Consider the following 24193-nt stretch of genomic DNA (forward strand, 5'->3'; position numbering starts at 1 on the left):
CTAAATGCACGCTCCAGAATGTCACTGATGGCGCTCTTGCTGCGACTGACCAGTTTGGTGATCTCATCAAATGGCTGCAGAAGTCTGGCCACTGGCGCGGTGAAAAAAAAACAAGCTCCCAAAACCTGTCCTGATGCAGAGTTCATGCAGGTAGTCGTTAACGGCACATTTCTGCCTGAGCAGCCTATCAAGCATATACAAGGTGGAGTTCCAGCACGTCGAGCAGTCACAAATCAGACGTCTGATGGGCAAGTGGTGTCGCCGCTGAACGTCAGCAAGGTGAGCCATGGCCTTGTAAGATCTTCTAAAATGACCAGAGATTTTCCTGGTCTGCCGCAAGACGTCCTGGACCCTGGGGTATTTGGCAACAAATCACTGCACGACTAAGTTGAGGACGTGTGCCATGTATGGCACATGTGTCATTATTCCCTGTTTCAGCGCACTCAGCAGATTGGCACTGTTGTTGCACACCACTTTACCAACTGTCAAATTGAGCGGTGTTATCCACTGATCGGCCTGTGACTGCAGAGCTAAAAGGAGTGCAGGACCGGTGTGGCTCTTGGCTTCTAGGCACAACAGCCGCAGCACAGCAGGGCAACGTCTCACCTGGCACGTTGCATATGTTCTGGGGAGCTTGGGGGGTGCAGCATAAGAGGCGGTAGCAGTGGAAAAGGAGGAGTCAGCCGAGGAGAAGACGGAGGATGGAGTAGGAGGAGGAGAAGAAGAGGCAGGCCTGCATGCAATCTGTGGCGGTAACACCAAACTCACATGGGTGCCATGGGTTACATGCTCGACGGCCGTCAGAAGGTTCACCCAGTGGGTAGTAAAAGTTATGTACCTTCCCTGTCTGTGTTTGCTAGACCACATGTCTGTGGTCAGATGTATCTTGGCACCGACACTGTGTGTGCCAGAGATATATTAACTTGCCGCTGAACGTGGCCATATAGTTCAGGGATGCCCTTCTGCGGTGTGCCAATGGCCACAAATTTTCTAAAGGCCTCCGAGTCCACCAATATATATGGCAGTAGTTGGCGGGCTAGCAGTTTCAATAAGCCAGCGGTCAGCCGATGGGCAAGAGGATTATCCAGCGTAATCATTTTTTTATGCTGAAACATTTGGGCCATAGAAGCCTGCATTGTGCTAGATGAACGGGACAAAGGCACAGTGGAAGGTGGAGTGGAGGACAAATGGGAGGAGAGAGAAGAAGGAGAAGAGGCAGGACGTGGAGTGCCGGGAGTGTGGCTTTGTGGGTTCTAATGGCATTGCTCCCACTGGGTTTGGTGATGGGAGGCCAGGTACCTTCTTAAGGCGGGTGTCCCTAGGTGAGTGTTGGGCTTACTGTGACTTATGCGTTGACAGCACAGGTTGCAGACGGCAACACTATTATCAGCAGCTGACACAAAAAAAAAAGCTGAAAAAGAAAAGCTGGAAAAAAAAAACAATGGTGGATGGCTCGCTCCAGATACATTTGCAGTCTCCTTTTTGCCTCCTGTGTACTGCGAGTTCTACCTGCTTCTCAATCAGTATTTAGTGGAAGAAGATATATTGCACCCCTTAATCAGTATTTGGCAGAAACAGGTATATGGCACCCCTCAATCAGTATTTTGTGGAAGCAGGTGTATCGCAGCCCTCAATCAGTATTTGGTGGAAGAAGGTATATAACAATAGCACCCCTCAATCAGTATTTTGTGGAAGCAGGTGTATCGCCACCATCAATCAGTATTTGGTGGAAGAAGGTATATAGCAATAGCACCCCTCAATCAGTATTTAGTGGAAGAAGGTATATGGCACCCCTCAATCAGTATTTGGCGGAAACAGGTATATGGCACCCCTCAATCAGTATTTGGCATAAACAGGTATATGGCACACCTCAATCAGTATTTTGTGGAAGCAGGTATATCGCAGCCCTCAATCATTATTTGGTGGAAGAAGGTATATAGCAATAGCACCCCTCAATCAGTATTTTGTGGAAAAAGGTATATGGCACACCTCAATCAGTATTTGGCGGAAACAGGTATATAGCACCCCTCAATCAGTATTTGGCGGAAACAGGTATATAGCACCCCTCAATCAGTATTTGGCGGAAACAGGTATATAGCACCCCTCAATCAGTATTTGGCGGAAACTGGTATATAGCACCCCTCAATCAGTTTTGACGGAAACAGGTATATAGCACCCCTTAATCAATATTTGGCGGAAACAGGTATATGGCACCCCTCAATCAGAATTTTGTGGAAGCAGGTGTATCACAGCCGTCAATCAGTATTTGGTGGAAGAAGGTATATAGCAATAGCACCCCTCAATCAGTATTTTGTGGAAGCAGGTGTATCACAGCCCTCAATCAGTATTTGGTGGAAGAAGGTATATAGTAATAGCACCCCTCAATCAGTATTAAGTGGAAGAAGGTATATGGCACCCCTCAATCAGTATTATGTGAAAGCAGGCATATAGCAATAGCACCCCTCTATCAGTATTTTGTGGAAGAAGGTATATAGCACCGTATTTGGCAGAAACTGGTATATACTGGTATATAGCATAACTCAATCAGTATAGCATCCCTCAATCACTATTTGGCGGAAACAGGTATATAGCATCCCTCAATCAGGATTTTGTGGAAGAAGGTATATAGCACCCCTCAATCAGTATCTGGCGGAAACCGGTAAATAGCACCCCTCAATCAGTATTTGGCGGAGACTGGTATATACCACCCCTCAATCAGTATTTGGCGGAAACAGGTATATAGCACCCCTGTCCCACCTGATGGATGTGTCATGGGTCAAAGTTCGGCGCTATGCAAAAAAAAAAAAAAATGGCACGTGCGAATATTGCCATATGTTCGCATGTTCGGCGAATCGCAAACGAGCAAAGTTCACCGTGAACCGCAAGGCCATCTCTACCTGTCACCACGAAATTACATACAATCTACAGGCAGCATGTTATAGAGCAAGAGGAGCTGAGCAAATTGTCATATAATTTTGTGGGAAAACATTCAGGAAAAGTTGTAATTTATACATTTAAATCTCTATTTCTGATTTAATTGTTCATGGTGGAGGCGTCATCAGTGACTGACAGCTATCTCTGTATACACGCATAGGGCCCATTCACATGTCAGCAATTTTGCGGAACGGGTGCAGACCCATTCATTCTCTATGGGCCCGGACGTGAAGCGGAGAGCACACTATGTGCTCTCCTCTTCCGCATTTGCGGAGCGCGGCCCCGAACTTCCAGGTTTCGGCCCCGAACTTCCGGTCCGCAGCGCCGCAAAAGATAGAACATGTCCTATTCTTGTCCGCAGCTGCGGACAAGAATAGGCATTTCTATAGTGGGCGTCGGCAGATCCGCAACACACCACGGACGTGTGAATGGACCCTTACATAGAGAATACTATTAATCACTAATAACAACTCCAATGTGTACAACTATCAAGGACTGACATCTTTCTATGTACACACACTTACACAGAGAATGCTATTAATCACTGATAACACCTTTCATTAGCGGACCAAAACAACGGCCATGTGCATGAGGCCTAAGTGTGTAATTTTACAAATCTCGTTCAGATGTGTAGAATTGCCATGACAAATTTGGCAGCATATCAGCCATGTGCTACCATACTTTCAAGTGTATTTTCCATTGATCTGTCAAAAAACTCATTAAGGCCTCATGCACACGACCATTGTTTTGGTCCGCATCCGAGCCACACACTCCATGTGCTGTCCGCATCCATTGCTCCGTTCCGTGGTCCGCAAAAAAATATAACATGTCCTATTCTTGTCCGCGCTTTGCGGACAATAATAGGCAGTTCTATTAAAGACTGTCCGCGCCATTCTGCAACTTGCGGAACGCACACAGATGCCATCCGTGTTTTGCAGATCCGCGGTTTGCAGACCGCAAAACACACAATGATCGTGTGCTTCAGGCCTAAAGGGAATCTCTCATCTCCAAAATCAGTTTCTAAGTGAATCCACTGTGTACGTTAGGTGCCTCATAACGAAGGAGCCGATAGGCTCTGAAACGCGTAGCAGTGCACCTGGCATCCCCTGTGTTATGGCTATAGGTTCTGAAATCTCAAGGACTGTCAATCAAAAATATGGGTGGCTCTAGGTGGTATTACTGGCAGAGCAACGGCACCAAAACTTTATTTGCATAAAAAGAAGCATTTCTCAGGATCAGCGCACTGGATTTTAACAAAGAAGGTATGATTATGTTTTAGAGCATCTACCCATCATGGTGGTAAGTTTACTTTGCAACTAATTTTGGAGGTGACAAACTCTTTTAAAGTACAATGTAATTCCATGATCAAGGAGAAAGAAGGCCATTTTTATTATTTGTATTATTAGACATAGTTTTGTAGTGGTCATTACTGATATTAGCAAATAGAGAAGACACATTGCATGATTAAATATGATAAATTATGGTTAAAATGAAGAAGCAAGTGATAATATATCCTATACCGCATACTATCACTAACCTACACTAGCCTGGAAGTATCAGCAGCGGGTGACACCTCATATACATGAAGAGCTAGTGCTAATCGTACTGTACCTAGATTTGCTGAACAGTACCTGAAAGGTACTTAGCACCTCTAAAATTAACATCACATTTTATCAAACAGGTAATTAAAATCTTTGAAATATAGAATGCAGTTTGTAAGTCTTCAGACCCTTTCACTTTTTTCACATTTTATGTTGCAGTCCTGTGCTAAAAATTTAAAAAATTCTAGTTTTACCCCCATCATTCTGCACTCAATACCCCTGTAATGACAACTTGAAAACAAAATGTTTGAAATAATTAATTTATTAAAAAAGGGAAAAACTAAAATATTGCATTGACATAAGTATTCAGACCCTTTACGCATTACTGAGTTGAACCACTTTTGGCAACAGCCTCCAGTCTTCTTAGGTATGATGCCATTTGGTTTGCACACCTGGATTTGGGGAATGTATACCATTCTTCTATGCAGATCTTCTCAAGTTCTGTCAGGTTGGATGGAGACCATTAGTGGACAGCCATTTTCAGGTCTCTCCAGAAATGTTGGGTTCAAGGCGGTGTTCTGGATGGGTCACTGAAGGACATTCAGAGTTATACCTAAGCTACTCCCGTGTTGTCTTGTTTGTGTGCTAAGGTTCATTGTCTTTTTGGAAAGTTAACCTTTGTCCAAGTCTGAGGTCCAGAGAACTGTGGATCAGATTTTGTTTAAGAATATCCCTTTACTTTGCTCTTTTCAGCTTTCTCTCAACCCTGACCAGTCTCATTGTCCCAGTCACTGAAAAACAGCACCACAACGTGATGCTTCCACCACCATGCTTCACTGTAGGGATGATATTGGTAGGAGATGAGCAGTGCCTGGTTTCCTCCAGATATGATGCTTAGAATTGAGGCCAAAAAGTTCAATATTGGCTTCATCAGACCAGAAATAGTCCTTTAGGTGCTTCTCTGCAAACAGGTGAGCTTTCATGTGTCCTTTATTGCAGAGAGGCTTCTTTCTGGACACGCTAACAAAAAGCCTAGATTGGTGGAGTGCTGCAGTGATGGTTGACCTTCTGGAAGTTTTCTCTTCTGCAGACAGGATCTTTGGAGTTCAGCCAGAGTGAAAATTGGGATCTTGGTCACCTCTCTGACCAATGCTCTTCCCCCCTTATTACTTAGTTTGGTGGGGCAGCCATGTCTAGTAAGAGTCCTAGTTGTTCCAAACATCTTCCATTTAAGAATAATAGAGGCTACTGTGCTCTTGAAACCCTTCAATATAGCAGACATTTTTTTGTATACTTCTCAATACAGTATCTGTTCCTCCACACAATCCTGTCTCTGTGCTGTATAGGCAGTTCTTTCCTCATCATGGCTTGGTTTTTAATCTGATATGCATTGTCAACTGTGAAATTTTATAAAGACAGAGGTATGTTTTTCCAAAACATGTCCAATCAAGTGAATTTACCAAAGGAGGACTCCAATAAAGGAGTCGAAACATCTTAAAGATGCTAAATGCTAAAGCTAAATCCCAAATGTCATAGCAAAAGGTCTGAATACTTATGTTCATGTGAAATCTAAGTTTTCCCTTTTTAATAAATTAGAAAAATTCTGTTTTCCCTCTGTCATTATGGGATGAGTGCAAATTGCTTGGGGAAAAACTTTTTTTTTTTTTTTTTTTTTTTTTTTAGCACAAGGCCACGACACTTCAAAATGTGAAAAAAGTTAAAGGGTCTGAAGACTTTCCAAATGCACTGTATACAAGCAAAAAAAAAAAAAAATCTCTATAGTCAATGCAGTGACTACGCTAAACTAAATTCTACACACTGTAGAACGGAGATGACCAAACTTCTGATGGAAATCTCCCTCAGCACGCATCATAGCTTCCTCATCAATGTACACAGCCGGTCTTCTTGATGCTAGAAAGTACTGCACTTTTCTGAGGCTCCAACCAATTACATACATGAGAAAACCACACAGTGCAGCCGTAGATCTACCAACACCAGCATTGCAGTGCACGTACACAGTGTGGCCATTTTCTAAAAGTCCAAATAAAAGATATACAGCTTGTGGCAGCATCCGAACTCTACCTATAGAAAAAAAATAAGAAAAACAGAATTTTACCACTGAAGTGTAAAGACTGCTTTTTGTCGAGAACAATCTGATATAGGGTGATTCATTCTTTCACTTGGAATCAATCAATTTTGTCTGTCTCAATAATTTAAAGGAAGTTTGCCATTAGTTTTGACCATGCTAAAATGCTGACAGTACTACGTAGGGGCTGGGGAGAGCAGTATAAACATAACTGAAGCCGTGAAGCTTTTATCGTCAGGAGCAGTGTGAATAAGAAGTTTTATTCTGCAAGGTTTTGCTCCGGCAAGTGCACTAGGGGAAGGGCTTCACTGCACTACGTTCTCTGCATTGAGCTGCTTCACAGCCCATCCACTTGCTCTGAGTGACAACTGTAGCATCCAAACAGGGGGGGCTGTGAAGCAGCTCAATGCAGAAAGCACTTCATACTGAAGCTCTGCTTCCTGTGCACTTGTAGAACTTAGAATAAAACTTCATATCCACTACTCCTCTTAATAAAAGCTTCATAAAATATATATTTGCACTGCAGCCTCTACCTAGTGCTGTCAGCAGTTTAACATGCTCCCTTTAATAACAGTTAGAAACAATGTTAGTTTTCATACATCTTTTTCCAATTATGTATTTGTTTTGGATGATTCCCATGAAGAGCTGATTCAAAGCTTCACATCTCTGTGTCAAAAAGTAACTGTCTGTCAACTCCAGCAATAGCAACCCCACAAATCAAAACGTCTGGCATTTCTCTGTGACACATGAAAAGTTTTTTTGAAATTACAACTAGTCTTTAGGGAGAACTTGTCACCACAAAATGCAGTGCAATCTGCAGATACCCTGTTAAAGAGCAAAAGGAGGTGAGCATATTAATATACAGTTATTGGGAAAATATTCAGCAAAACATGTAATTTATTAATATAAACCTCTGCTCTTTATGGACTTAATACTGCCCCTGTGTTTAAGTATACACATATACACAGAAAATGCTATCACTCACTGATAAAAACTGCCCCAATGTACAAACGAACGCAGAAAGAGCGTCTAAAGGTTATTTAAGCCATATTCTTACCATTTCAATAAGAATTTAGTTTAAATAAGTGTTTATGAGCTGTTAAGAGTTCAGAGATGAGGGTTTCACAGACAGCCATCTGAGAAGCTGCCTAGAACAGAAATTAAGATTCAATGAAAGTGAAGACTGTAGAACAAAAAGATTTGAAAATTTGTAATAAAGACTGACTAAAAAATATATTTTAGGATAAATGAGTAAAATGCAATGATAGAAGAGTCTGCCCTCAAAGGTGTTCATAGCCTTTAAATGTATAAAATACAGGTTTTATTGAATCTTTTCTCACAAAACAACCGGTATATATCAATCTGCTCAACCACTTCTGCTCTATAACATGCTGCCAGCAGATTACACTGCATTTTGTGGTGAAAGGTTCTCTTTAAAAGTGTCTATTTAAAGAAATGATGGTGTCAATATGTAGTGCCCTGAAGCAGGAGTACTTTGAAGTCTTGACATTTGTGAGCATTTGCCCTGTCCCCCCTAAGCAAAGACATCAACTTTATTTCACTTGAAAGGGGTAACTTGCACTGTTTAATACTGCATAACTGTATTTTATATGTTGTGATATATATCCTGTTCATTTGATCAGTGTTTACATGGCACTGTGGAAAGGGTTAATGAATACGGAGAGACTTTTGGGAATTTGAATGAGAAGCTGCTAATTTTCCACAGCTACCATAGAGTTTAAAGAAGAGCATGTTTTGGAGGGAAAAGGCTAGACTTCTTTACCACCAAAACCAGACTGACCTTTTGCATGTATGGTTTAGCTCTATTGTTATGTCTGAAAACCTGTTGATTTCTGGAAAAACTGCTGTCATTGCCATTGAGTATCATTGAGGCTCTAATGTAAGTCTATGACAGACAGCAAGTGTAACATTGCATTTGTTTCTGCTGAGTTTTTCCACTCCTCCCACTAGAAAGTTCTAGTTCAGCCAGAAATTGTATATCAGGAGAGCAGTCAGAGCACCAAGTGTTCTGCAGTTAGGGACCAGTGCTAGGAGTGGGACATTCGTGCCAGTCTGCATGAGTCACTAGAAAATGACGATGAGATGGGGACACTGTGCCAAAGATCATGGGTCACCAGCCTTGTGACCAAGTAGCCACACAAACTACTGAGCTTCAGACTGTGGGCCTCCAGCCTTTGATCAGGGTACCAGTCTTCTGAGAGAGAGAGAGAGAGAGAGAGAGAGAGGCCTTTCCTCGGCAACAAACCCTTCTTCTGCCAGGGTGGAGACTGGAGAAGCCAGCCCTATGCCTTGCCTCTTTTGTTTTGCACCTGAATTTCTCCAGTAAAGAAGCACACTGGTTTACTACAGACCCTGACTCTTTGGACTTATTACCCATTGGGGTGCACCATGCCTTACCATCCCTTACGGAGGGCAGCAACACGCGGTGACACCTCAACGGTGTCTGGGAGACCCAGCGTAGCGTTGGGGCCACCCCAAACCCAGCCACTGCAAATACTGAGATAAAATTGTTACCAGTGGTTAAAGGAGTTTTTCAGGAGTTTAAATTTATCAGCCTATCCTCAGGATAGGTCATTAATATTAGATTGGTGGGGGTCTGACACCCAGCACCCCTGTCGATCAGCTGTTTGAAGAGGTTCCAATGCTCCAGTGAGTGCAGCAGCCTCTTCCTAAGCCAATGACACCAGGCTCATAGGTCACATGGACTAGGCACAGCTCAGTCCCATACAGGTGAATGGTCCTGGACTGCAATACCAAGCACAGCCGCTATACATGTGTGGCGCTGTGCTTGGTATGCTGTAAAGAAGCCGCAGTGCTCACTGCAGCACCACATCCTAGTCAAAAAGCTGATTGGTGGTGGTGTCAGAAACCCACCAATCACATACTGACCTATAGTTAGGCCATCAGCATTAAACATCCAGAAAACATATTTAAAGCAAACCATATGAATTACATATGCCTTCAAGATGCCATAGTGAGCTACATCTTAAAAAGCATCACCAAAATACTCTATTTCTATGTACTTGCACCAGAATTTATAGAATCAAATGATGAAAATATTCTGCCCTATGTGACTGATTGTCGTCTAGTAACTTACACTGCCGCTGTCCTGAACTGTAACTATATATTTTAAAGGGGTTATTACACTAAAAATATTTTACAGTTTTCAAACCAGCAGCTGGATCTGAATTTTTTGTATTTGCATCTAATTAAAAATTTAGCATATCCACTGAGTTATTCAATCAAATGTATCTGTATAGCGCCACCTACTGTTTGTTGTTTTTCTTATTTTTTTGTCCTGCTCACTGAGATGGCTGCACATGCTCAGTTTCATCCTTCAACTGCCTCCTTGTGATAGGGAAAGTATGGACACATACCCTTTAGCTACAGAAGAAAAGATACTCCCCTCCAGCTGTCAGCTTGATATAAATCTAGCAGAGTAATGAATGGGGAGATCTCATGTGAGGTACAGGGTTTTTTCCATCTTTGTTAGAAAGATTGTCATGTACTATATGATTTCTGATTTTCATTTTTTACATTAGAAATACTAACATTGTTTTGTTTCTTACTTTCCTACCATTGTTTCATGATATATAATTTATATTAAAATGTTATATGTATTAGAATATATACGGTAATGTTTATATTTAATTTTAATATTAACATATATTTGCACAATGCTTTCTGTGTGTAGTGTTTTTCTTCAATTTTGCTGCCTTTCTTGAGTATGTGCTGTTTTTTCAGAATGCTGCATGCTCTAGGTGTTTTTACTTGCATTTACCCATGAGTTTCTAATGAAAAAAAAAATCTCAAAATGCTTGAAAAACAAACACATGAAAACTATGGCATTTTTACAACCAAAAACAAATCTAAAAAAAATAGTAGCTTTTACATTTATCAGTCTGCTTGAAAACTGAAAGTTATTTTGCAATAAATATAAAGTTATATTTGTGACTAAAGTCTCAGCTCTGCGGGAATCCAATCGCACAGTGTTTGCCGATTAACATACTGCTTTAAAAAGTCAATACATTCTTTGTAACCAGTCAGTTTAATTGTGATTAATTCAGCGGATAACTCTATGCTAGCTGTAAACTTCACATTTCCTTTTCATACAAAAGGACAATCGCCTTCAGAAGTTAGTAATTCATAGTTTTATAGTATAGAATATTATCTTTACGACCATATTCTTTTACAACTTAAGCTTTTCTTCATTTGCCCAGCTAATTATTGTGACTGTTATTTCACTATTATATAAACATATTAATTCACTGCAGTAATATCTGCAACTGATATTAATAAACTTCTACTACAATTTTCTATTTTAGAGAAATTAGAATCTGGATGATTGCTGGCAATACCCAAACATATTCCCTATGAGTCAGTAGTGTAATAATGAACAGTTGGCAAATTATCAGCTCTCCTAGAAATACATAAGTCTGCTAGTGCACAGAGGTTTCAGGTATAAGTGGCAGAAAAAAAGGTTGTAGTGCTCAAAATGTCCAGTAGGCATTATTTCGATATCCCAAACGGATCAAGCCAAGAACAAAGAAGACTGCCAATTTGCCCATTTCATGGCTAAGTATACTTCTGCCTAAATCTCATAAGAGCTCAGTCATTTATTGGGTTCCTGAACCTGCTTATGATACTGAAATAAATTCCATGCACCATGACAATTTGCGGTTTTTATAGATGCTATTTTAGGGTAAATATAGTATAATTTGACACTTTATGTATCATGCTCATATTAATTTACATTATAGCAGAAAGGTCCTATCGCAGGACAGCCTTTGGTCCCCAAGGTTAAGATCTTTACATTACAGAGGTTGTCCCATTGATGGCATATCACTAGGATATGCCACCAATGTCAGGCAGGTGCAGTTATATATAGAACGAAGTTCCCAAAGTGAAGAAGAGCGCACCGCGCATACGCGGCCGCCCTCCATTCATTTCTACGAGAGTGCCGAAAATAGACAAGCAAAGCACTCTGCTGTCTTCAGAAATCCCATTGAAATTAATTCAGAGCGCACCACACAAGCATACCCACCTCCAGTCACTACTATGGAGCTGCCAGAAATAGACGAGCCAGTGGTCAGCTATTTTTGGTTCTCCCATAGAAATAAAAGGAAGGCAGCCGTGCATGTGCGGTGTGCTCTTGTATACTTTGGGAGCTCCATTCTAGAGATTATGGGAGATGGGACCTGCACCTATCTGACATTGGTGAAATATCATAGCAATATGCCACCAATGTCTCAGGTGAGACAACCCCTTTAATGGAGCAGATTGATGTAGACATAGTTTAGACTTCTGGTAGCATGCACCACCTTTACCAATAACTATGCCTATTGTTGAGGGATTTGGCACACACTATACTGTAAAATCCAACAGGGCTGCCCAAGAGAAATTATACCAGTATTATTAATTATCACCACTGGATAGAATATTGAAAGGGAAAAGGAGATACTTCCAATCTCCTCAAGTAATTCGGAAGCACTCTAAAGGGGTTTTCCGGGTTCTGGATCTTGTTGGTCTATCCTATCAATATCAGATTGGTGGGGGTTAAACACTCAGCATCCCCCTGATGAGCTGTTTGAAGGGGCTGTGGCACTTGTGCAGCCTCTTCATTGTTTAAATGGGCCTGTCTACCAGCACAATGTCTACTTAGTAGTGGTAGTTTATGGAACTGCAACATAAGTCTAAATGGATCATAAGTTTAAATAGATAAAATTTGTAATGGCAAGACGACAAGTGCTTTGGGTCCTTCAAAAAGCTAATGTTGGTGGTGCCGAGAGTCAGACCCCAATAATGATGGCCTATCCTCAGCATAGGCCAGGGATGGCCAACCTGCGGCTCTCCAGCTGTTGTAAAACTTCATCTCCCACCATGCTCTGCTGTAGGCTTATAGCTGTAGACATATAAAAAGGGGTTAGGGTCTGCACTGCAATAAAGGAAAGCTTTAGGAAAGGTAACACAAATATTCACTAGTTCTTTTTATGCTGCTTCCTCCAATCTCCTTCCTATCCTTCCTTCGCAGCATCTTAGTCTCTGAACCAACGAGCGGTAGTGGGTTTGCTTCTCACGCCTTCAAAGAGAGTATCAACATAGAGACCAGCATGTAAAATAGTTTGCGCTTCTTTATTATACTTACAAGATCATAATATTTAACATCACATAGAACATATGATGAAGTCCGACTCGGGTTTGCTCCTGCTTCGTCTGGGGCGTTTCAGTTTCACTTTCGGGTATGGGCGTTATTTATCACAAGGTCACATCCTCTCAGTCTTTATCTCATTGCTAAAAATGCCCTTATAACATTTCCTCATTATTATGGGCTTGTTTCCAGTATTCCCAATCATTTAAATACCCATACACTCATAAATAAAATAGAACAACGATCAAAGCGTTCTCTTCATTTACATGTTCAACTGACTATGTTCAAAATAGCAGTTCCGTGCAAAGCGATACTCCTGAACGGATCAATATCCACATGATTGCCCCACATGGGCTACAAGTAAATTCCTGGATACTAAGTATCCTGTAAGAAAAATTAACACTAGTATAAGCTACATCATTCCCATTGATGCGACATGGTCATCCCGCATCCCGCACCATTCTCTACACGGAGAGACTCCACGTGTTCTCACCACGATCCATATCATCTTCCCACAGGATGCCGCTATAAAATGAGTTAAGAGCCCTGTATCCTCATTCTTATACTGATAACTAGTACAGTAATTTTCTCCTACTTCCCTCTATGCGTACTACCCCCTTGTCCTTCCCTTGCAGGTCCAGTCCCCCCTCCTTTTCCATAGATGTAACTCTTACTATTTTAACATCCATTTTTCATATCAAACTATCATAATGCTATCTCCCGGTATTATAAGTACTATCTACCATAAGGACAACCAAACTATAAAGCCCTTTTTTTATTTTTTTATTAGGAACTACCTCAGTACATGCAAACAGATTTATATCCCACTCTATATTTAACCCGTTGGGTTGTAATGTGTTCATTTTATAATTCCATTCTGCCTCCTTTTTATTTATATATTTAACAGAGTCTCCCCCTCTCCATTTATTCCGTACTAACTCTAACCCCATAAACTTCAGACCGTCTGGATTCTTATTATGAACTTTCTTAAAATGTGCAGAAACACTATGCGTCTCTAGACCCTTTCTGATGTTTCTTATTTGTTCACTGATTCTTATCTTCAGTTTTCTCAGTGTTCTTCCTTTCTTATCTTCCGATTTCCTGAGTGTTCTTCCTACGTATTGGAGTTTACAGAAACACGCCAACACATACAGTATATATAACTCCTTTACTTTCACATGACAGGTGACCTTTTACTTTCAATTCCTTATTATTTGCAGTTGCAAACATATTATTTCTCTTCATACTCCTTTCTCCTTTCGGTCTGTTTTTACATCCAACACAGAAGCCGCACCATGTGAACATGCCACTTGTGTGGGTTAAGGTTGTCCTTTCTGCAGGCAGCTATGTATGATCTTATCTTTAATTGTTGGGGTTCCTTAAATAAAACAGAGGTCTCTCTGGCCTAAAACCGGGTCATTTCTCAAGATTCCCTAATTTTTCTTAATTACCTCTTTGATCTAGGGAAACATTGTGGAGTATTGCGTAGAGAAGGCAAACCTATATTTACCACCATTGGTTATTTTTTCTTTCTTCCCTTCGTTTTCTTGTCTTACTTTTTCTTTGCTACTGATTAGTTCCTCCTCTTTATAACCTTTTTCTTTAAACCTTTGTAGGATTTTTTCACTCTGTTCATTATAATCTCTTATTGTGGAACAGTTTCTTTTTATTTTCTGACAATGGCCTACAGGGATGTTTTTTATCCAGGGTTTATGATGGCAGCTGCTGACATCGATATAACCATTGAGATCTGTGGTTTGAAAAAGGTCTTCGTATGGATTGTTCTATCTTCATACACGTTCACACAGTGTGCAGTATGACATTCAGCATAAATCATTCCTGTCTTCAAAATAAGAGGACTGTTCTTTGTAGTCTAACTTGTTTATTGGTCAACAGGTCGTACAAATGTGATTGATTGTATATGTTATACATTGATTGTATATGCTTACTGCTATAACCACACTAAACACTTCAGAATTACCCTGACCGTGGCAAAATTAACTAGAATCATTTTCTAACCTTGCTGGGCAGAACACTCCCTGTCTGGCGTCAACAGACGCCACTACTGGATCCTTCTTTCTTAGCAACCCATTTTGGTCAAAGTAGGATCAAGCATTTTCAAAGCGCTATCCTTGGAGACTGTTTGGCCTTTGCTGAGCTAGTCTATTTCTTTAGCATAACATTTGTGTTGTATAGTGCGAATTATTATACTCTTGGACCTTTCCATATTGGGAGAGTTAAAGGCATGTTTGCAGTGATGCAAACCTTTGCAGGGCTTCTGGCTCACAGGTAATGTCGAAGGAGAAGTATATAGTACAGTGGCTCGAACCTCTTGTATCACCTGGATACGGTGCGCAACCCTTGCGGCCTACCCTTGGGTCGCAGTGGAAAAAAGAAAATAAGTAGATGGATAGGGGGCACTTGACTACCTGGAACCAATGGATATTCACTACACTTTGTGATTATATTATAGTAAATTGAATCAATCAATAGTGGATACAATAAAATATAATTCCAACCACATCAAATCACATTAAAAAGGCGCAATGTAGAATTACATATATCCTCTACATAAATTAGACACTAAATAAACACTGAATAAAACACTAAAATAAAATGCACGAAAAAAACCTTTGTTTGCAGAAAAAGTAATAAATAATTGCTCAGCAAACTCCAGTTGGTACTAGTGGGGAAATTGGAGGTAACGGTAACTTGCCTCACACTATAGTTGTAATGGATAAGTAGATTTCAGTCCCCAATAGCACATTTGTATGAATGGTTGTTCACAATTATCAGTATTGCGGTCCGTAAGAAGAGAGGGTTAGCAGCACTATGTGGCTGCAAGGTATAGATATTCGCCCCCAATGTATGGTTGTGAACTACTACCCAATATTCTGGTGTAGCGTTCCGCCAGTTGCGTCAGTCACGTTAGGCTCCCTATCTTAGAAACAACAGTGTCCAGTTAGGGCATCAATAAGTAAGTATGTACAATTATTTAGTACATTACCCCTCCAGACGACACACGGTATGATTCGATCCTCCAGTCTCCATACGATCGAGACGCCGGAGTTGTATGCAGGACCTTCCTGCTTGCTCCCGTGTTCTCCGGTCACGTGATCGGCTCTGTCCTCGTGATCTGGTAGGGGGCGGTATCAGAGGTTGTACCGAAGGCTGTAGCAGCTTCTAACTCTTGTAGTAGTAGTAGTAAGGCGCGCGCCTACTTAGCTGTCACTCAGCTGAGATTGATTCATTCCTTGAAGTCCTTTTAAGTCCTTAAAAGTGCCATACGATATTGCTGCTCCTTTGGGTCCTGTAGCTGATAACACCAGACGCGTTTCGGGGTCTGAAATTGGCCCTTCCTCAGTGGTTAAGCAGCATACTGAAAGGGCTATCCTTATATAGGGGGTCTTATTTCCATGGGGAGGTGTCTCTATTGTTTGGGTATTCTTGAAGATCCGAACTGGAGCATTAATGGTGGAAACGTGGAGATAGTTAAAAGTTTCAGATTCTTGGGAGTTCATATTAGTCAGGACCTATCATGGATAAAAAACATAACAGAAATAACCAAAAAAGGCCTTCAGAGGCTTTATTTTTTTAGGAGTCTGAAGAAAGCACAACTCCCAAAACAGCTGCTTGTCAATTTTTACAGGTGCACCATAGAATCTGTTATCACATACTGCATTACAGTGTGGTACTCCGGCTGCTCTTCTGAGGACAAGAAGACCCTCAAGCGCATCATCAGAATGGCTGGCAGAATTACTGGTACTCAGTTACCATCACTGGATGACATCTTAACTGCTCGCTGCAGCAACAGGGCAAAAATTATCTGCGGGGATCCAACTCACCCCGGCCACAGCCTTTTCACTCCCCTACCCTCTGGTAGGTGTCTTAGAGCCCTACATGCCCGCACCATTAGGCTGAAGAACAGCTTTTACCCCAAAGCAATCAGTCTCCTAAATGCTCGGAGATTATTGCCCCTTCCTAGGATATAAACTACCACAGACTGAAAGTGACTGCTGCATTCATGACCCCATAAGCACTTCCTACTTTGCTCTTGCTATATATAGGCTGCGAACTGTAAATAGTAATGCCTTCTAGTGCAATGTTTTGTTTTTTTCTAGTGTAATGCTTTAGTTTAATGTCAGTTCTTGTTCCCCTGTCCATGGCATCTAGGATTGCTCCAAACAACATTTCATTGTATTGTATGTTGTATTACATTGTATTGTATTGTACAGTGACAATAAAGGCATCTTATCTTATTAAAATGGTGTGCAAATATCCCATCGGATCCAACTTCAGAATACCATCATCGGTTAATCTGTCTATGCAAGAGAAGCTTAGAAAAAGAGATTCTGTATACTAATGAGTCTAGATATATTATTGAGACTCAGAAGCGGATACCAGTTTTTTTACTGTATCCCAAAGATACACAAAAGTCTTATAAATACACCGGGAAGACCAATCATATCGGGGATAGGGTCTATCTCCCTAATCTATCACAATATATAGATAGACTCCTACAGCCTACAGTAAAGAGAATCCCATCCTTTATAAGAGACAGACATTATCACGACACTCAAAGACATCCACTTTGAGGACGATTGGATTTTAGGGACCATTGATGTGGCAGCCCTATATACAAGTATACAGCATACACAAGGCCTGTCAGCTTTAGAAAGACAATTAAATAATTATAGTGGCCTTCACAGGGATCAGATTGCGTTCTTGTTAGAAGGAGTCGAGTATCTTTTGCAACATAATTATTTTTCTTTTGAGTCCGAATTTTTTGTGCAGAGACAGGGGACCGCCATGGGCACCAGATCTGCCCACAGCTATGCCAATATGACACTATCCAATCCTAGCTGGGGACAAGTCTGGTGCTCTGGCGTCATTACATCGAGGATGTTGTATTTATATGGAAGGATTCTGACGCATCTTTAGAGACCTTTTTACAGACCTTTTTACAGAACATCAATGAGGATGATAGAAATTTACAATTTACTAGCTCTATCAGCAGATCCAAGATAGAGTTTCTGGACCTACTGATAACTAGGAGTGAAGGGAAACTGTTGTGCAGTACAAATTATAAACCTGTTACGCGGAACAGTTATATTCCATATAACAGTTGCCACCTCCCAAGGTGGCTTCTGAATATCCCTACCAGCCAGTTCAGGAGGATTAAGAGGAATTGTTCAAATCCCTCTCAATTTGAATTGGAGGCTGAACAATTGAAAAAAACTATTTGTGAGTAAACAATACCCTGAAAATGCACTAGAGAAATCCCTTAGCAAAGTCAGGGCAATGAGCAGAGAAAGTTTCTTTGCGACAAATGACAAAACAGAGGAAACACGACCGCAAGAGAATAATAGTTGCGTAATCTTGCCCTTTAATGCCCATTACAAAGCCATAGATAAAATCATTAGAACTCATTGGCACCATCTTCAGGGCGACAAAATTATTGGGAATACACTTACTGAACCCCAGATAGTATACACTAGAGCACCTAATCTAGGATTACAAGTGGCACCCACAGTCCCAAATAGAATTGTAATCAATGACTCTAATTGGCTGAGCTTTAAGGGTTTCTTTAGATGTGGAAGGTGTAGCAACTGCCGGAGGCAATATATAGGCAGAACCAAGAGATCCCTGAAAATAAGTATATCCGAGCATATAGCTAAAATTAAAAAGGGATTTGATGCTCATTCCGTATCATCACACTTCAAGGAGTTTCATAACAGAGATCCTTCCTTGTTGAAGTTCGTGGCCTTTGAAAAAGTAAAAAAACCATGGAGAGGAGGACACCATATCGCCAAAATGTCGCGAACCGAATCAAGGAGGATCTCTGAATTTAATACTATCATGATACATGGTCTGAATGCCGAATTCGAATTGTTCGGATTCCTATAAGCATCAAGGGGCGGCTGTCGGGCGGTAATGAAGTATCGAGAGTCTGGCTGTTTATCAGCACCTCGATTCCCCCTTCCTACCCGACAGTCACTCCATATAACATATACCATTAGATGCCATAGGTGACGCATATGAACATATGTCATCGCACCCGTAATACACATCCTACAGGGATGGTATACTCGTTCACATGGTCTTCGTTTTTATTATATATTATTTATTATATATTATATGTTTATTATATATTTTTTATCATATATTAATATTTTTACTATGTATGTACCCCACCTTATATTAGTATTTTTCTCATTTTAGACCTATTTTCCAACACTTTTATATTCTAATGTTTTAAAGGTATATGTAGAGTAATTTGCCCTATGATTATTTATGCTGAAGACATCCTATGAATATTCTAATAGAGATTTACTATAGAAGAAACATGGCGGAACGCTACACCATAATATTGGGTAGTAGTTCACAATACACTGGGGGCGAATATCTATACCTTGCAGCCACATAGTGCTGCTAACCCTCTTCTTACGGACCGCAATACTGATCATTGTGAACAACCATCCATACAAATGTTCTATTGGGGACTGAAATCTACTTATCCATTACAACTATAGTGTGAGGCAAGATACCGTTACCTCCAATTTCCCCACTAGTGGTACCAACTGGAGTTTGCTGAGCAATTATTTATAACTTTTTCTGCAAACACAGGTTTTTTCATGCATTTTATTTTAGTGTTTTATTCAGTGTTTATTTAGTGAGTAATTTATGTAGAGGATATATGTAATTCTACATTGCGCCTTTTTAATGTGGTTGAAATTATATTTTTTTGTATCCACTATTGATTGATTACATTTACTATAATATAATCACAAAGTGTAGTGAATATCCATTGGTTCCAGGTAGTCGAGTGCCCCCTATCCATCTACTTATTTTCACAGGTAATGTCGACTTATAAGCCTGAGCTCTATGAACTAGATAGGTTATAGTACAAACGAGTGACATCCAGGTGAAGAACCTGTTGAAACGATGGAATTTGAGTTGGTGGTCTAAAGTCACTGTACATAGAAAATATATTTCAGGTCGGATTTTTTAATCAGCATCTCGGGCTACGAAATCAAATGTGTAGGATCCGATGCTGCAAGACGTTTAACGGTACAGGAATGCAGAACCCACAAATCATATTGTATCCTTAAGGTGGCTTGGTGCGACAGATCTAGTTGCGTGGTCCGCAGGATTATGGTATGTGGGAACATAGTGCCAATGTTTAGGACAAGTGGATCTCCTGATACTTAGCACCCAATTGCCGACATAGACGTAAAAGCATCTGGTTTCGTAGCAAATATATCCTAGGACTACCTTGCTGTCCATGTAAAACTCGACTTCCTTGATTTCCAGGTTAATTCCTGTTGTTATAAGTTTAGCCAACTCTACTGCAAGCACAGCAGCACCGAGCTCCAGTCTGGGAATCATGTGTTCGCAGAGTGGCGCCAGTTTGGTCCGGTTCATGACAAATCCTATATGGTATTGTTCTTTGACGTCTATAGTCTTTAGGTATGCTATGGCCGCAATTGCCTTGACTAAAGCATTGCAGAAGATATATAGCCTTTGCATCTTGACTTCAGTTGATGGCACAAAAGCATATGGTCGTGCCACATGAAGGCTGGACAAAGCTTTGAGAGACTTCCTCCAACCTGTCCACAGGTCTTTTTTCTCCATGGGAACCGGATCATCCCAATCAGACGTCTCTGAGGTGAAGTCTCTTAACATCATTTTCCCTTGGATGGTAACAGGCGCTACGAATCCCAGAGCATCATATAAGCTGTTTATGGTGGACAGGACTCCTCTGCGTGTGAAGGGCTTTTCTTCCTTGTTAATTTATAAGGTGAATGTGTCTGCCATTAAATCCCAGAGCAAACCGAGGCTCCACTGCATGGGAAGGGAGTCGGTGCTAAGATCCAGGTCATTTAGATCATTTGAATGGTCTTAGGGTGAGAAGGCCTCCATTAAATCACAGCTGTTGGAGCTGATTTTGTGCAACTTCAGATTGAATAGAGCAAGCATCTCTTGAGCCCTTTTCAGGAGACTGATTGTGGTCTCGTTCGTGGGTGTGGACTTCAAGCAGTCATCCACATAGAAATATTTTTCCACAAAGGATCTGACATCGACCCATACTTTGCTTCACCCTCTCGGGCTGAATGTCTGAGACCACAGAGAGTGACTGCAGGGGAAGTACGGTTTCCGAAGATGTGCACTCTCATTCGGTACTCTACAATGTCTTCATTGGGGTAGTTGTTGCAGTACCAGAAGAACCTCAAGTAGTTTCTATGTTCTTCCTTGACAAAAAAGCAGTGGAACATGTGTTGTATGTCAGCCATAAATGCTACGGAATCTCTGTGGAAGCAGAGAAATACCTCCAGAAATCTGTTGTTGAGGTCCAGACCAGACAATAAGACATAGTTTAGCGAGACACCTTCGCACCTGGCGTTCGAGAAGAATACTACTCTGCCCTGTTTTTTTAGGATAATACATGCCGAATATTGGTAAGTACCAACACTCCTCGGGGTCTTGGAGCGCAAGTGCCATTTCTGCATTGTTGTTCTGGAATATTCTTTCCATGAAGATAAAGAAATGTTCTCTCGTCTCTGGTGTCCTCTGAAGTTTGTGTTTGAGGGAGATAAGTCGACTGTAGACAAGTTCTTTGTTGTAAGGTAAGCGTTGTCTCCGGGATTTAAATGGTAAAGGTGTGACTTAGCTTTTTGACTTGTCTTACTATTCCTTGATCCATGATATCCAAGAACAGCCTGTCTTCTATGGACATTACGAACCTGTTGTCTTCTCTTATCCTGTGGAAGACTGTGCACCCTAAGTGATCTTGCTCACCATCGCAGGTGTGGTCTTCACAGGAGGGATCGACGAAAGGACAAGGCACATGTGGGCGCTATGTGACAATTCTTTTTATAAGGAAACTGCTCTAACATGACTGGAATAGGTAAGGATGTCCTTTTTCAAGTGTGTTGGTGAGCATACTGTTGAGTAAGGTCAGCTTGTGTGCTCCTCCTAGACAGACGTCTCCTATGATGACCCATCCTAAGTCAGGTCTCTGGGCGTATGGAGCATTTTGGGGACTGTTAATCTGTCCTCTAGCCTTGGGAACTCGTATGTCTCTTCCAAAGAGCAAGACTATTGGGGCTTCTGGGTCCAGTTCCGGTATCAGGTGAGCTATACGCCTCAGGTGGGGGTGGTTTGCTGCTACCTCTGGTGTAGGTATCTCAGACCGGTTGTCAGAAATGTGATTGCACTCCAGTACATTTGGCAGGGACAAGCAGGTCTGACCATCCACGGACTCTACCTTGTACCCAGTTGCTTTCCTCCCTGCCGTCTCAACGGTACCTGCACATGTGCTTAAGGAGCAGGGATAACCGGGCCCTACGATGTTGAAGGTGTCGAAGAAGGTGGATTTAGCTAAAGACCTGTTGCCATGATCATCTAAGATTGCATAAACCTTCATAGCCTTATCTCGGTAGCAGACTGGATAAACTCTGACAAGGCAGATTTTTGAGCAGGACTTCCCTCCTACGAGTCCTTTACAGATCTCTATACACTGAGAAGTAACTACCAGGGTGTCTATGTCAGTGTCTATCTGCTTTCCATCATGCTTTTCTGCCTGGGATGATACCTGAGAGGGTGGTCCAGGATGTAAAGCCATGTTGTGTTCTGTGCTGCCGCATTCTGTGCATGTCACACTGACCTTACAGTTCCTAGCAAAGTGCGATGTTGTAGTGCAGCACCTGAAGCAGTTTTCTTTGAGGAATTATTTGCGGTCCTCAAAAGACTTCTCCCTGAAGGCTCTGCATTATAGTAGAGGATGTGGTTTCTTGTGTAGGGTGCATTGTTTGGTAAGATCTTTGGGTATGTTCTCTTCTTGAGAAGACTGAAACTGTCTTTAAGAAGAACCCGTGGAGGAAACATTAGTTTTGTGGACTGCAACTGGTGTTTTATGAGGTTTGGTACCAGGGGTAGTGGGACATAAGTAAAGTCAAAACTGGGATCATTTCTAATCCTTGCCTGTTAAGCAACAAAGTCTACAAACACCACGAAGGGAAGGAATGGTACATTATGAACCTGTTTATAGTGAGAACTAGGAATCGACCGATTATCGGTTTTACCGATATTATCGGCCGATATTCAGGATTTTGAACATTATCGGTATCTATTTTGTCGATATTCCAAAAACATATCGGGAACACAGATGGCACTGCTGACAGCGCTTTCCATGTTCCGTCAGGAGCACAGGGGAGAAGGAAGCAGTGTCTCCCTCCCCCCTATGCCGCTGCTGCCGCTGCCACCATTGAGAGGAGGGAGGACAAGAGGTGGGGAGGGGCTCTTAACGCTCTCATTAATTCATATAAAAGAGGCGGGAGCTGACTGCAGAATCACATAGCCGGCTCCTGACCTCTATGACAAGTAGCTGCGATCTGCGGTAGTTAACCCCTCAGGTGCCGCACCTGAGGGGTTAACTGCCGCGGATCGCAGCTAACGCTCATAGAGGTCATGAGCCGGCTATGTGAGTCTGCAGCCAGCTCCCGCCTCCTGCATATAAATTAATGAGAGTTGGTGGCTCAGTGGCTTCATTGGTGGCTCAGTGCCCCACCCAAGCCCAGTATTAATCATTGGAGGTGCAGTGCACCCCCCCAAACCCAGTATTAATCATTGGTGGCGCAGTGCACCCCCCCACCCAAGCCCCCCAATATTAATCATTGGAGGCAGTGGCCACAGGGTCCCCTCTCCCCTCCTTCTCATTTGAAGTTCCGATCGGAGCCCCAGCAGTGTAAGCCTGGGGCTACGATCAGTTACCATGGCAGCCAGGACGCTATTGAAAGCCTGGCTGCCATAGTCAGCTCCCTTGCTGCTGTGTGCACAAAGCACAGAGCAGCAGGGCTAATGTGAGGTCCTATTCACCCTGATAGAGATCAGGGTGAATAGGACAAGGGTTCTAGTCCCTAAGGGGGCTAAGAGTTAGCAAAAAAAAAAAAAAAAAGCACCAAAATATTAATTATAAATGAAAAAGAAAGATTTACAAAAAAATAAAAAATACACGTTAACAATAAACATTAATTATCAGCAGATTTGTGTAGGATTTTTATTTTTTTCAAAAATGAAAATTCACAGAATATCAGTATAAATTATGGGCTTTCTGCCTGAAAGTTCACAGATTATCATTATCGGCCATAAAAAAATCAATATCGGTCGATCCGTAGTGAGAACCATACTTGATCCACTTCTCCTGTAGGTTATAAGGGAGTTTTATGGTGGTGTCCAGGAATGCTAGCCCTGACAGATCTCCTTCTACCTGAGCAACCTGTACCTCTATGAACAAGTCGCTGAGTTCCCTGAGCTTCTGGTAACCCCTACCCACTATTCTGGAAAAATGATCAATTCTCTTATATAAAGCATTTTCTATAGCTTCTATTGACCCATAACACTTACCAAGTCTTTCCCACACAATCTTTAGGCCTTTGCCCGGATAGTTTATGTTAATGTCTC

General features: G+C 41.6%; 1 protein-coding gene across 3 annotated transcripts in view; it reads right to left on the minus strand.

Moving 5' to 3' along the window:
- Positions 1–4306: 4306 nt before the first annotated feature.
- The window catches only part of EPM2A (EPM2A glucan phosphatase, laforin), a 125603-nt gene continuing 105716 nt past the window's right edge, over positions 4307–24193 (minus strand). For all 3 annotated transcript variants that reach the window (XM_044290000.1, XM_044289999.1, XM_044290001.1), the window contains one exon: positions 4307–6557. In XM_044290000.1, coding sequence (XP_044145935.1) covers positions 6280–6557 — 278 coding nt within the window. In that variant the 3' untranslated portion in view covers positions 4307–6279. The remainder of the gene's footprint in view (positions 6558–24193) is intronic.

This window comes from Bufo gargarizans, chromosome 4 (genome assembly GCF_014858855.1).
Source record: "Bufo gargarizans isolate SCDJY-AF-19 chromosome 4, ASM1485885v1, whole genome shotgun sequence".
Taxonomy (NCBI): Eukaryota; Metazoa; Chordata; class Amphibia; order Anura; family Bufonidae; genus Bufo; species Bufo gargarizans.